The sequence below is a fragment of the Anomalospiza imberbis genome, chromosome 2 (genome assembly GCF_031753505.1).
Source record: "Anomalospiza imberbis isolate Cuckoo-Finch-1a 21T00152 chromosome 2, ASM3175350v1, whole genome shotgun sequence".
Taxonomy (NCBI): domain Eukaryota; kingdom Metazoa; phylum Chordata; class Aves; order Passeriformes; family Viduidae; genus Anomalospiza; species Anomalospiza imberbis.
In genome coordinates this window covers 55,637,470-55,651,986 of record NC_089682.1, presented here as the reverse complement: position 1 = coordinate 55,651,986, position 14,517 = coordinate 55,637,470, and the positions used below count along the sequence as shown (strand labels likewise).

At 38.4% G+C, this 14,517-nt stretch overlaps 1 protein-coding gene across 2 annotated transcripts in view; it reads left to right on the top strand.

The window, feature by feature from the left end:
- Window positions 1-14,517, top strand: part of FRY (FRY microtubule binding protein) — a 182,343-nt gene that overhangs the window by 136,392 nt on the left and 31,434 nt on the right. For both annotated transcript variants that reach the window (XM_068181162.1, XM_068181161.1), the window contains 9 exons: window positions 341-528; window positions 1,463-1,557; window positions 3,254-3,855; window positions 5,450-5,547; window positions 5,640-5,810; window positions 11,001-11,141; window positions 11,882-12,061; window positions 12,755-12,916; window positions 13,738-13,812. In XM_068181162.1, coding sequence (XP_068037263.1) covers window positions 341-528; window positions 1,463-1,557; window positions 3,254-3,855; window positions 5,450-5,547; window positions 5,640-5,810; window positions 11,001-11,141; window positions 11,882-12,061; window positions 12,755-12,916; window positions 13,738-13,812 — 1,712 coding nt within the window. The remainder of the gene's footprint in view (window positions 1-340; window positions 529-1,462; window positions 1,558-3,253; window positions 3,856-5,449; window positions 5,548-5,639; window positions 5,811-11,000; window positions 11,142-11,881; window positions 12,062-12,754; window positions 12,917-13,737; window positions 13,813-14,517) is intronic.

The window sequence follows — 14,517 nt, the reverse complement described above, 5'->3', positions numbered from 1 at the left end:
CTTCAGGTTTGGGAGTTTTCAGAAGTAACTGCTGCTGCCAGCAAGAATAGTGGATGGCTTGAAAGTTTGTCCAGGAACTGTAAAACAAAATAAGTCAGATTATCAACTTCATACTCCAAATTTTGTTTTTCAGTTAATTCAGTTAATTTTCTTGCATTCTGTGCAAAATAAATTTAAATTCTCCAAAGCACAGACGTTTCTGCACCTCCAGTTCTCAGTGTTTGCAGCATACACTAACGAGCATATCCTCCTCACAGAATTAGTTTGTCCTGTTTATGACGCACAGTAAAGTCTGTATTTAAAAAGGGGAAAAAAATTGACATCCTATTATTTTGCTTAGGTTTTCATTTGGAGCAGCATCTGAGTGAAGTTGCTTTACAAACAGCTCTTTCAAGCTCTTCCAGACATTACGCTGGTCGCTCTTTCCAGATATTCAGGGCTCTAAAGCAGCCCCTTTCTGCACACGCGTTGTCTGACCTCCTGTCAAGATTGGTGGAAGTTATTGGAGAGCATGGAGATGAGATTCAGGTATTCATGTGTAAATAATGCTTCTTAGAACTGTTGATTCAATGCATACCTAATTTAAAATTACCATTTTATCAAGGTGTTCTGGAGTCATGTGATGAAGAGTAGAATGTGGCCTCAGAAAAGGTTACTTCTGAGTTTGCTGAAATCATATGTACCTTAGCTAAACCTTCATCAGGCTGTTACAATCTTACATAGCTATAAAGAGAACAACTAGAAAATCTTAGTGATTGTCACTCAAAATGAAATATTTGTAATGACCAATTTTTTCCTTTTCAACTTCATTAATTTGGGTTTAAGGAATCCATCTGTCTGGTGGTGTAATCTCAAAGCATGTAGTAGACACTGTCTCATTCCTCAGGAGATAACATGTTTCAGAGTAAAGAAATCTGCACCATCCATAATAATAAAAGGTTTACACTGACTTAATTTGATACAGACCTTTCACAGCACTATGATGTTCACTCTGTTTAGCTAAACAGACTGAAATTTTACCATCAGAGACTATTTATAGCAAGATTTAAGACTTAATAAAGAAAAATACTGGCTTTCAGTAAGAAATAGACTGACATCACCTCCATATTTTATTTAGATAGTGAAACTGCCACAAGATGACAGTAATACTCTGTCACAATTGCTTGTGTAGAATTTAAATCAGTGATCTGCAAGTCAGAGGTTCAGTGTGTCATTACCAATCCCTTGATGAGATATGTGCCCTTCTTGCATACCTTCACACATCATTCAAAGGCAGAAAATAGAACATACTTGTAGTGACATTTTAATGTTCAGGGCAGTGGCTTTGATATGAATGTTGGAGCTTTTTTTCAGGAGAAAGTATAGGTTTTCAGTAGGTGCCTGTTCCTTTTATGAACTGAAGATTTTTAAATGTTACTTTTTGAATGTCTTGGTTAAAATGCTTAACCTCCTGCATTGGTAGGGGTATGTAATGGAGGCACTACTTACTTTGGAAGCTGCAGTGGATAATCTCTCTGACTGTTTGAAGAACAGTGATCTTTTGACAGTGTTATCACGGTAAGAATCTGTTCTCCTAACTCTGTTTTTTTCAATGTTTCATGACATTAAGTGTGCAGTTCTGCAGTCTAACAGCAAAAAATAATTTTGATAAGACTAACCTCATTTGTAACCTTCCGAGAACCAGACTATGAGCACATTTCAGCCAAACTTTGCCATAGTTGAAATAATGTTGATAGAACCAATAAAACTTTACAATGTGCTGTAAATTCTACCTTGCTGCTACTTGCTATAACCTAACATCCTTTAAAAATATTGTATTTTTGCACCTTTGTGTTATAAACCTGAAAATATATCTGGGAAGGAACATGGGTTCTGTAGTACTGGTTTCATATAGAATGTCATTCTGAGGTGAAGTATTCCCCTGGAATAAATGATCATGGTTTCTTCTCAATAAAACTAGGATAATTTTTGTGTAGACATGGATTTTGCTTGATGTGTTTACCATCTTTATGAAACCCTTGGCCTGAAAGTTGACCTTTGTACATGGAGGGAAGTCACAGGCTCCCTCTATAACGTTGCTGTTGATAGTACTGAGGGGATGAATGTCTATCTGACTCCTAATAGTAACAACGGAATAGATAAATTTTTTTTTTTTTAAATATCTGTAAGTTACTGTGCTTTATGTGCAGCACAAAAATACCAGGGTTGTCATTTCTGAAGCTAGCAGGCAGGGCACTGTGCCATAGCAGGACCCAAGGAGTGCCTTGGGACAGAGTAGAGAGGGGTAAATAACACTTCTCCTTTCTAAACTAAGAGCTGTTTATCTTTCTTTAGTGCACATTTCAGCAAATAGAAAGATGGAACAAAGAGTAGGAAACACTCCAGAAAGCACTGGGATGCAATATACTTTACCCTGACACTTGATTCCAGAATAAGATTCTCTTCAAGTACTATAGACAGTAGAGACTCACAGTGTATGAGGTAGAAATGGGATCAGAGTCAGGAATTAGCTTTTCTCCAGAACAAACTTCCTTTGTGTGTATCAACACAACACATTCCTCTGCGCAGATAACTAGTAGGTATTGTCTGGATCATCTCGTGGTAGTCCATGAGGAGGCATTAGCCATTGAATTTGAAACACCTACACTTTCTGTAAACCATCTTGAAGAGATCTCAGGATACAGGCAGGATAGGATGCAATGACAAGAAATTTTCAGAAGGACCTGTATTGGCAAGAGCCTGGGCAATCACATGACAGGTTTCTTGTGGATAATGGGGTGTATTTGTGGTTCTGCTTAAGATATGCTGGTTTTTCTGCCTACAGTTCTCACATTACCCAGCAAGCAATTGTGTATTTGCCTGCCAGCTGTGCCAAATTCAGGGCTTGCTCCATTAATGAGGGCATTCTAAAAACCAAAATTGTTTTCAGTTCTGCCACTGTCCCATTGGGAATTGCCATAAGTCACTTCATAGCTCTGTATTTCTTATCCCCATGTCATTCTTGCCTATGTAGACTGTAGGCTGTCCTGTTCTTGTTTGGTGCAGTGCCATGTGAATCTCACTTCTGTCATGTCTGTGGGCCTGTCTGTCTTCTGGAAAAAAGAAGGCAGGCTGCAATAGATGGTTTGGTGTTCTATTTCTCCCATTTAAGTATTTATTTACAGTCTGAAAAATACTTAGCTTGCATCTAATATGTACCCTTTCAAGCTGTGCATTCACACAATGTAATGGATGTTTTAAATCTTGGTTTCAGTTCATCTTCACCAGATTTAACATCAAACACCAAACTGACTGCAAACCGGAAGAGCACAGGGCAGCTGAATATGAATCCTGCAGGTGGCAACACAGCCACTGCTGAGCGAAGTAGACACCAGAGGAGCTTCTCTGTACCCAAAAAGTTTGGAGATGTGGACAAGTCCTCGGACCCACCACGCAGTGCCACACTAGACAGAATTCAAGCATGTACCCAGCAAGGCCTGTCCTCTAAAACCAGAAGTTCATCCTCTCTAAAAGACAGTCTCACCGATCCATCCCATATTAACAATCCAACCAACCTACTGGCTACCATCTTCTGGGTTGCTGTGGCTTTGATGGAATCAGATTTTGAGTTTGAGTACCTAATGGCACTGCGGTTGCTGAATAAACTTCTGGCTCATTTGCCACTAGATAAAGCTGAAAACCGGGAGAAGTTAGAGAAGCTGCAAGGGCAGCTGAAATGGGCAGACTTCTCAGGACTTCAGCAGCTACTCCTGAAAGGATTCACTTCCCTTACTACCACTGACCTCACACTCCAGCTCTTTAGTTTGCTGACACCAGTGTCTCGAATATCCATGGTGGATTCCTCTCAAGCTATAGGTAAAACCATTATGCTCGCCTGTCTTTAAGTTTCTGTTGTATTGACATTTGGTGACAGACCTCATTCAGCTATCTGAACAAAACCAAAAATAGCAATTTTTCTTTCTCTTGGAATATAGCATAATGTACTTTTGCTTTGAGCTGGGTGAGCTTTTTTTGAAATTTCGTAGAAATAATTATCTGTTTCTAGAAAGTGAATCCAATACACAATAAGGTTATGGAGGAGAGAAATCATGTATTATTTAGCATTTCATTTCTAGGTCTTTAGCATCATATAAAGTTTCAGATTGGTGACAAAGTAAACATGTAAGGAGATACTGTCAAAAATTCCATTACCTACTTTGGTCAGTTTTTCTGTTCAATTGTTTTCAGACTATGTCAAACTGCTTGATTTTAAATTAGTGTTTCGTGGTATTTTCTCTATAAATATCAAAAACTCTTGTACATTCCAGATAAACTACAATAGCACAATAGTGAGTGAGGAGAGAGGCCTGGGTTATAGGGAAATAAGATAGCATTTTGAAATTCCCCATTATTTAGCTGAAGCTGTGGCTACTTCTTAATTATATTTCTTGAGGAGAATTTCTGCATTGTTCTAGATTTTTGCTCCTCTCTTTTGGTCGGAAGCACAGATACTAAGACAAATGTCCAGGCTTTACAACTTAGTTGTAACAAGCCTAGACACAGAGTAACGGAATGAATGCCATGAACAGCCAGCCCATCTCTAAGCACCTGTGTGTGGTGCCTGTGTTCCAGGCTTTGGTTGGGCAATTCCCACATTGAATTACTATGACAGTACTATCTGGAGGTATCTTTCCTTTTCCCTGAATACAAAGGAAGAGTAGGGAAACGATGATCCTAATTTCAGCAACTTGTTTAATTGTGTATAAGGAGAGGGAATTAATGGTTAGAAAATTATTTTCATAGAACAAATCCTTTCTTTTCAAAAACCAGATTGTGTCCAGATATAATTAGTTGACTTCTAAGCTCCCACCTGAACTACAGCAGCTTTTGTTATATTTCTCTGTTACAGCTGCTGCAGGTATTTCATCAACCACTTTGAGCTATGAGTTGGTGCAGAAGATCTGAATCCCAGTTCCAAACTGCACTTAAGCTAATTACAGCACCTGGAACTTGGTGCATTATTATTATCTTGAACAATATAAAACAGTGGAAGCTGTGCCTGGCAGCTGACCAGAACAGTTGTTTATTAATCAATACTCACTGAATTTCTTTTTGTGTTTTAGCAGCTGTAGTAAAAATGCCACTGGTTAAGACTGTCAATAAGCCAGTTAAGTGGAAAAGATAAAAATTATCTCTAGCAGAAATGTGCAGTAGTGTTTGCAGAAATAGGCTCATGCTTTACAAGAGTATTGTTGCCTAAATGACATACTGAATTTTCAAATTAAGGCCCCTCTATTACAAATGTGGTATGGCCCGTGGTATGACCAGCTTGACCACGGTCTCTGTGAGTTTATGGCTAATGTAATATTGAAACTGTGACCTCCCATGAAACACCAATTTAAAGATCACTGCGGCTCTTGCTGTCCAGAATATATGTTTTGTATTTTTGTTCTGTATTTTCTTGTTCTAGGATTTCCACTGAATGTTTTGTGTCTCCTGCCCCATTTAATTCAGCATTTTGACAGCCCAAACCAGTTTTGTAAAGATATAGCCGAAAGGATTGCTCAGGTATCAAAATCATTTGCTGTTTTGTACATCCTCAAACCCTGTAAATGCAGTTGCCTTGTTCTTGATATGTTTTGATGTTTATATTTAATTAGGTTTGTTTGGAGGAGAAGAATCCCAAGCTATCAAATCTTGCACATGTCATGACTCTTTATAAAACACACAGCTATACAAGGGACTGCGTTACCTGGGTAAATGTGGTTTGCCGTTACCTTCATGAAGCATTTGCTGATATTACTTTGAGTATGGTTACATATCTGGCCGAGGTAAGTTTTCAAAAACTTTTCACTGTTCTAACTTCTCTGTTGCCCAGCAGCCCAAAGAGATGAAGTGTGCCAGCAAATTACTGGGACCTCTGCATCTGTTATTTATAATTAAAAAATACAAGCAGAATTTGGCAGAAAAAACCATAATTACTTCAGAAAAACAATATTTAACACTAAAACAAAAGCTGATATACCTTAAAGCATATTCCTTCATCAGCCAGTTGGATTTTCCACTGTGAAAGAGAGAGGAAACTGGACATTTATTTAGATCCCATTGGGGAAAATCAGAAGACTAACTCCACAGTGGGTTTTCCAGCATAATAAGATACCATCTGCTATATGAGGATCTGGTTCTTGATACAAATTTGTATGCATTCCTCTAATACTGAATGGGATCATCTTGCTGCAAAGGTTTCCCCGTGTTCATTGCTTACTCCTAACATTTTTCACCTATGGAGTATAGTGCTGATGCAGTGCTTTTACTGGGGCTCCAAGGTTCAGTTCTGCTCTTCAGCACAAAGCTGCTTGATATTGCCATTCCCACTGTCAGATCACTTCCAGGACAGCATCTTAATACAGGGTTTTCAGATCTATGCCTTTCCTGCTAAGTTGCCTTCAGTCTCCCCTCTTGTTCAGGGAGAAGACAGTTCTGTATTCACAGAATCATTTTTAGGCTGGAAAAGACCTTTGAGGTCATCAAGTCTAACCCCAAATCTAACACAAGTCCACCACTAAACCATTTCCCTCACTGCCACATTTACACAACTTTTAAATATCTCCAGGAATGGTGAGTCCACCCCTTTCCTGGGCAGCCTGTTCCAATGCTGGGAAACTGTTTTCCTGAAGGAATTTTTCCAAACAGTCAATCTAAACCTTCCCTGGCCTGACTTGAGACTATTTCCTCTTATACTATCAACTGGTACTCTGGAGAAGAGGTTGACACCCACCTCTCTACATAAATTAACTAGCATCTGCCAAATGATCTATTAAAAACCCTCAGGCATCTCTGATACTGACTATTAAAAATTTGCAAGAATCTGAAAAGCCAGGTGCTGCTCCCATGCTCACTTAAGGCTTCAGAGCAAACGAGGCCCTGCTATGTCAAGCTGCTTCCTCACCTTGCTCATGGAGGCTCTAAGTAAACAATCACATATGATCTTTAGTGATGGTGAAAGCCATTGAAGGTTCCTGTAGGAACCTGAAACGGGACCTTGAGGTTTTTCTGTCTCTTTTCAAATCCAGATACTCCGGAGAGCTATTAGCTCTTCAAATGAAGAGCTCTTCATGACATTGAACCCTCCAGAGTCAAGTGTCTTCTTCACAGTGGAAGCTTGTATTCCTAATAAAAAATGCTATTAAAACTATACTTGTAACAAAGAAATGCTGTAAAAACTTAAGTGTTCAAATTCTTTCTCCTTTGCTTTCCCAGCCTTAGGAAAGAGGTTGCCCCTCTTGATTTCCTTTCAGTGCTCTCTGTACAGTCACTAGTGCTGCACCACCTCCACAAAGGCCATTGCTCCCGATCCTGCTCCCCTTGAAATGGGTTGAGATGTGCATGTGGAGACTCCTTTCTGCATGGCTCCCTCTTGCTGTATATTGGCACCAACTAATGTATCAACAGCAAGCCAGGCAGGTTTTATACTGTAATTAAAACACATTCCTCACATAGCACCACCAGCAGCAGTATGACAGAGTTGTAAGCACTGATTCCTTTCTCTGTATTTACATTGAGTACAGCTCTGTTGAGTCATGTCTGGAGAATATTTATATGGGCACAGAGTAGCTGTCAATCTGGTGGTGTAGCAAAAGACAATAAACCATCTTATTCAGCCTGCTGTGGCCTTGAATATTTTTTTTCCCAGCTTTCAGAATGTTTCCTCTTTTCTTCCTAGTTAATCCCCAGACCAGGATAAACAATGTGCCCCAGTCTTCTATAAACCAGCTGTGGGATATACTGTCAGTTGGTAAAGCCAAATAGATTAATAGCCCCACTGGGCAACCTGCACTTGAATGTTAAAGCCATACACAGTCTCGAGTTAACAATCTTAGTTCAGTCCCCAGCACTTGGGACAAAGAGAAATCGTGAGACAGGCACTGCTTAAGAATACCAAAGGAAATTGTATTGCAACAGTGACCCTTCCAAACACAGGTGTAGCTTCAGAAGGAGACACTGTACCAAAAATTAAGACCATGAAAAGAAATGCTCTCAGCACAAAGTAGAAGTTTCAATTATTGCCATTCAGATAAAATTTTGTATTTAACCTATTCAATGGCAGATCATTGCTTGTCATCAAGGAGTATGATTCCAGCATAAAATAAAATATTTGAGCTCTGTTATTATCCAAATCTCAGAGTGACAAGTAGTGCTCCTTATTTAGTTTTACATATTCTCCATTCATGAAAAATTATAATTTCTTCTAGAAAACGACTGTGAGGTCTCAATATACAGATGAGGAAAAATTGCTATTCGGTAGCGCTCTAATAGAACTCTAACCTCCACAACCAAAATCAGATCACCATACAAACATATTACGGAAAGCTTACTTCAGTTTTATGCTAGATTTTTGCAGATTAATTTTTGAAATTTAAACTTTAATCATGCCAGCACCCTTATTCTAGGAGCATATCTGAATTGGCATGGGTCATGTTAAATTGGTGACTCATTAAGTCCAGGGTCATGTACAAACTTAAGTAGCTAATGCTATTAATAGAGAATAAAGGACAAGAATCCATAGTGCATAGTAATATGTTTATGGTAGATTTTTCCACCTCCTCCTTGCTAGATGGTGATAAAAACATAAGCATTTATATCCTGTTCAAAACCAAAGAATCAGTAGAAACTAAACCATCTGTATTGCAAGGGGAAGAAAGCCCTAGGTAAGGCATTAATCTGAGTAATGGCTTATCTCTCAGACATGGCTTTTTAAATGCCCTCTTTATTTCCTCAAAACATTTGTTTGACTACATGGCATTGCCTCAGAGCTGGGTATCTCTTCATACCTCCTGTCAGATTGGGAGGGGCAAAGGGAATTGTCCCCTGGGGTAGCACCCCAGCAGCTCAGGCAGCCCTTCAAGGAGAAGGCTCTCTTCTCCACTTTGTTCTGGGGTAGTTGTTGCTTCGGGAAGAGGGCAAATGTTGCTAATGCAATGTGAATTCCTGAGCCCAGATAAGACCCCAGTAGTTACCACACAGAGCAAGAGAGGAATCCACAGTTCTTCAAACCAGGTCATATGTACAAGAGTGCAAAAAAAAGAAAAATTCTGAGAACAGTTGTATTTCTTTCTAAAAATACAGTGAAAACTCTTTGTCCTGGAATTCTCTTATCCAAATGATTTGTTACCACAACTCCACCTTGCTGCTATTTTTTTACTTCCAGCAGCAACAGAATTCATATTGCACTAAAGGCATGTTAAGGATGCTATTTTTTAAAACAGAAATACTGTTTCTTACTGCAAATTCATGATGTATTTAAGAACTCCCTTGGACTACCACCGCCACATATATTCATCTGAGCAAGTGAAAACTGACACAGTCCACAAACAAGTCAGGTTTGAGGGCCAAGAGCTGTTTCAACAAATACTTTTGACAACAAATTTATACAAACTGTAGTGGAAATTAGAAACTTTCAGAGATAAGGTTCCTCTAACAGCATTTGACACAAAATTCCCATTGTTTCCCAAGAATCCCTTTTCCTATCCCAAAAGGGATTGTCTGATGCTGTAGCCTCTTTCAGAGAGCAAAAAAAATTCTGTCATCCAGATACTTTCTTCTAATCCTGCACTAAAATGGCTGATGTGCTGCATCACATAAACTATTTGCAAACAAGGAATCAACCTTTCTGTTGCAAGATCCTAATAGAGGGCAAAAAACCCCTCGGTAACCCAGTTTTGAAGAAGAATTGCTAAGCACATTTTCAATAAAGGTATTTGAGGGGCTGACAGTGTCTAAGGGCTGAAGCAGGTTGCCAAACCTTTAATTTAAAAATTTTTCCTGTCTATTTGTAGAGGAATAGATAAGTATAATGAGTTTCCTTTATTCTGCTGTTAATGGAATTTGCTTGCTTTGTTTTATGAATCACTAATTGCTACTCACTTTTGCTGATGAAAGAAATTAGAAGATATTTAGCCGGATAAAATAGATTCCACTTGCACTGGCATGAAACATTCTCATTCAATAAAAGGAGACAACTTATCCTTCTATATCTTTAGAAGGATATCTAAAAAATTACTAAAGTCCACTTGGATAAGAATTGAAATTTTTCTCTGATGAAAGGCAGGAGGCAGCTTAGGGATTTTATAAGCAATTTTTTTTCTAGAATCCAATAATGCTAATAGCCAGTGTTAGAACTTTTTTGTCAGCCTGAATTGGGAGGATGGTGTCTAGTATTGAGGCTCTGATAATCTCCAATGAAAACACTTGATTGCCTCTGAAATTTGTGGGGTGGGACAATGCCTGTCACCAGTGAAAGAACATGCTGCTTGCCAGGAAATTCTCAGCTGAAATATTTCACACATATACAAACAAATCACAGCTATCTGTTTGCCTCTGGAATTATTGTCACACAAATTTATGAGCATTTTCAAGGTTCATTGTGGTATTCCAGGATCTACACTCAGGTATCTGAAAATTCCAGGATTTAGCAGGATTTAGATAAAGCCCTTCTTTGTATTACTCTCTACAGTAATAGGGGCCAGGGACTCCACCTCCTCCTAAACAGAAAATGCTTCTTTGGCACTTACAGCCAGTGAGCACTGGCAGTGAAATATATTTGATAAATATTTATTGATGTCTGAATAGCAGTAGTTTTGTTTCTGCAGCAAGTTTTCATTTTTCTCACTGACTTCCAGCAAATGTAGACATAAAAAGATCTTCCCCTGTTTTTATTGGATGTGCTTACCCAATTACAGTGTAAATTTTACCTACCAGTTTACTCAACTGCTGAATGTGTTTTCTGGATAAGTTAGGGCAGGCGTATATAAAATATTACAGGCTGGCATTTGGCTCCCAACTTAAGCTCTTTTTTGCTTCATGCCTGTATCATCATCAGTTGTGAAATTTTTGTAAAATGGCATTGCAAAATCAGTGAGTGAAGAGAGATGAAAAGTACAATTGCTGTTTGTGAAATTAGTAGCTTTTTACTTAAGAAGAAATGTCTCAAAATTTTGTTATATTCACTTTTCTTTTAAAAGCTACTAGAAAAGGGCCTTCCTAGTATGCAACAGTCCCTCTTACAGATGATCTACAGTCTTCTTAGTTATGTGGACCTGTCGGCTATTCCTGTGAAGCAGTTTAACATGGAAGTGCTAAAAACCATTGAAAAATACGTACAGGTAAATAGCATATCATTTTTATATTACTATAGGAACTTCGCAGCATTTACTATCCTAAGTTGATTTTCTGTGTAGGAATTTAAGACTAGATTAGCAGGGAGGGCTGCAAGTATCTAGTGTGGTACAAAGTTTGTAAAACATCCTGACGTCTCGTAGCCTGTGCATCCCCAGAGAAGATGCCTGGCTGTGTGTTTACTGTGGGGGAAGGTTGGGCTTCAGCCTTGGGAGTACCTCGGAGCAACCTTAATACCACTCAGAGCCTGAGTGACCATTCCTTAATTATTAGCACAAGGGAGATGTGGAATAAGCACTTCTCTTCAGAGACTTCTGTGCCTAAATCTTGACAAATGAAAAATACATGGGAGTACTAGGAATTCACAGAGGTAAAAACCTGTGTCGTCACCTTTTTTATTAAATGGGGATTCTGCTATGGCCCTTATATTTATTCATACCAAATAAGACATTCAGATAGAAGATTTTAAATCCTCTGCCAGGTTGGCTTTATCCACTGGTCTCCCAGCTTGTTGGCCAGTTCCCTAACAGTGACAGCTTAGGCAAGTCTTGGTCTCTGATGTTTAAATTATTCTGCAATTACACACCTTGTCAAGAGAGACAAAGAATACGTATATTCCAATTCTACATTTTAATTGTGTGGTAACAAATACAACTGTAAAATGTAAATAATCTTGAATGTGTGTGAATCTCACTTTCTGTTTGCTGAGTTAATATATTATTTCTAGAGCATTCACTGGAGAGAAGCCTTGAATATCCTGAAATTGGTAGTTTCTCGTTCTGCCAGTTTAGTTCTACCTTCCTATCAACATAGTGATCTTTCAAAAGTGGAAATACATCGAGTATGGAACAGTGCCTCCAAGGAGCTACCAGGGAAGACTTTGGAGTTTCATTTTGATATTTCAGAGGTATTTCTTATAGTTTTGTTTCTTAACACCTTAATTCTGACTTCTCACTGGACTCTCTTACAGCAGTCTTTATCCTGCAAACCCTTGTAACTTTATAGAACTGAATGGTCCTAGTGATCTCAGTGGGTCCTAGTACCTTTATTGTTAAGAACCTGAAGAATTGTTTGCAAGATTATAGATTATTTCATATAGATAATAGTCAGCTGATGAGGTTAAAAGGAAATACAAGCATAAAAAGGCATATGGTACTATTTGCTTTCCTGTTAGCATAATTCTGGAAAATGCTGAGCATCTTATTGTCAATCCAAGAAAGCATTTCAATACCTGTTGGAAAAGGGCCAAAATGTTCAGCACTCTTAGGAAAAAAAAAATCAAATATGCAAGAAGTGCAGATTTGAAATTAACTTCATAAGCTTTCTTGTGTTTTTGCTGGTTCTTATGTCAAGAACTTGTGTGGCAGTTGCTTTGAGTATTATCTATCCATTAACATAAGCTCTGGCTACTAAGTATGGCAGTTGCTACTCAGACATTCACAGTGGAAAATAAGAAACATACCAAGTGATGTGAAATTTGCTGCACTCCTTATCCCTGTAAATGGTCTTCAAAATAATCTTTTCCTCCAACTGAGGTAATACGGCTCTTCAAAGTTCATCCTGAAGCAGGGTGCTACTGAATAATTACTTTCTGTTTAAGACTCCAATTATTGGGAGACGGTATGATGAGCTGCAGAGTTCTTCTGGGCGAGATGGTAAACCCAGGGCAATGGCTGTCACCCGAAGCACTTCTTCAACCTCATCAGGATCTAATTCCAATGTCCTTGTTCCTGTGAGCTGGAAGAGACCTCAGTACTCTCAGGTAGGTAGTCCACTATTCATTAGCAAGTTGCAGTCAGAGCAGCTGAATTAACACATGCTTGGGTCCTTAAATGCTTGTGCCCTCTGTGCCCTGTGCAGCCTGGGGGCAGCGGCAGCACAACATCTGACCCTGTGTGCTGAGTGTCTTTCTTGGACTCAAAAATGGACTGAGTTATGTCCATCTTCTATCCCAAAGCTGTTTTTCTTTTAGCTTGCAGGAAATGCATCTCTTTCAGACCTCTTAAGTCTAGGTCAGATTTAAGTAAACATGACACATGAGTTCAGATTTTAGCAAGGGTAGATAGCTTGTGCAACTTTTAAAGTTGTTTTCTGGGGAAATTCAATAAAAAGAACATTTTTCTTAGAAGTGATATTTGATTACCTTAATGATTTTGTTTATCTGCCAGTTAAAATAAAGCTATGCAGAGTAAACTTATTTTTCGCTCTTTTCTCTTTTTTTGATATAGCAGGTTACACAGCAGTGACTCAGGCCCAATTCTGGGAAAAAAAAAAAATAAAAAAGGTTGTGCTTAATTTTAGGCTTCTGAACTGTCTTTTTGAAGTGATGCATATGAGCCAATGTTTTCTTAATACACTCAATGGAATTTATAGACTAATTTAAATATTATAAACAGCATAATCATTAACAGCTATTTTTATGTTTTCTTGATGCATAGTTGCTCTGAAAGCAATCCTTTGAGCATTTAATGACTAATTTTTTGGTTGGTTCCTCCTAATTAAAAATTGCTAATGTATGTTTCTAGCCACAGGGAGAAAGCGTGGTTTAAAAAATGCTCACTTGAGAAACATTTTGTTTTCTAGAAAAGGACAAAAGAAAAACTGGTGCATGTCCTTTCTCTGTGTGGTCAAGAAGTTGGGCTGAGTAAAAACCCTTCAGTAAGTAGCCTTGTATTGACCAGTTTTTTGTTTCATTGTGCCCTAAGTGCTGAAAGTGAAGAACTGTGTTTCCCTGAGCTGCTGACCAGATTTGCACAGTTTTGAAGCCATTACTGTCATTATCCTTTGTACTGGTCCTGGCTGTGTTTCTCAGCATATGGACCAGGGAGTGGATGGCCCTTTCACTTAAAGAGAGCTATGTGTGGTTTTCCTGTGAGAATCTCTGATGCTGTAGGTTTTACTTATGCCATCTCAGTGGGTAGAGAATAACAACCTCTGTATTACCAATCCAGAGCCTTTATAAAGTAAAAAGTTATATTACAGAAATAAAATGGGAGGGGAAAGGGTGTGTGTGTCTGATTTTTCCATTAGACACTAGTTCTGGTGCCAGGAAAAGGGTGATTGATCAGCCAGGGTGGGAAGCTCTTAAAATATTAATTAAATATTTTCTACAGAAAAAAGAAAATTTTCTGAATGTTTTTGAACATGGTATATGTCACTTGTATTATGGAGAGCAGGTCCTTTGTTTCTGCAAGACAGGAACTATTTAATTTGTGCAACTAAATTGCAGATACAAGTATACTCAGTAGGAAAGAAAAAATTATAGCTTGTTATGTTTTCTAATCTTGACAAAATTTTTAACAACTTGTTAACTGGAGGGTTTTTTTTAATGAACTTATTGTATCGTCCCCTTGACAGTATTTT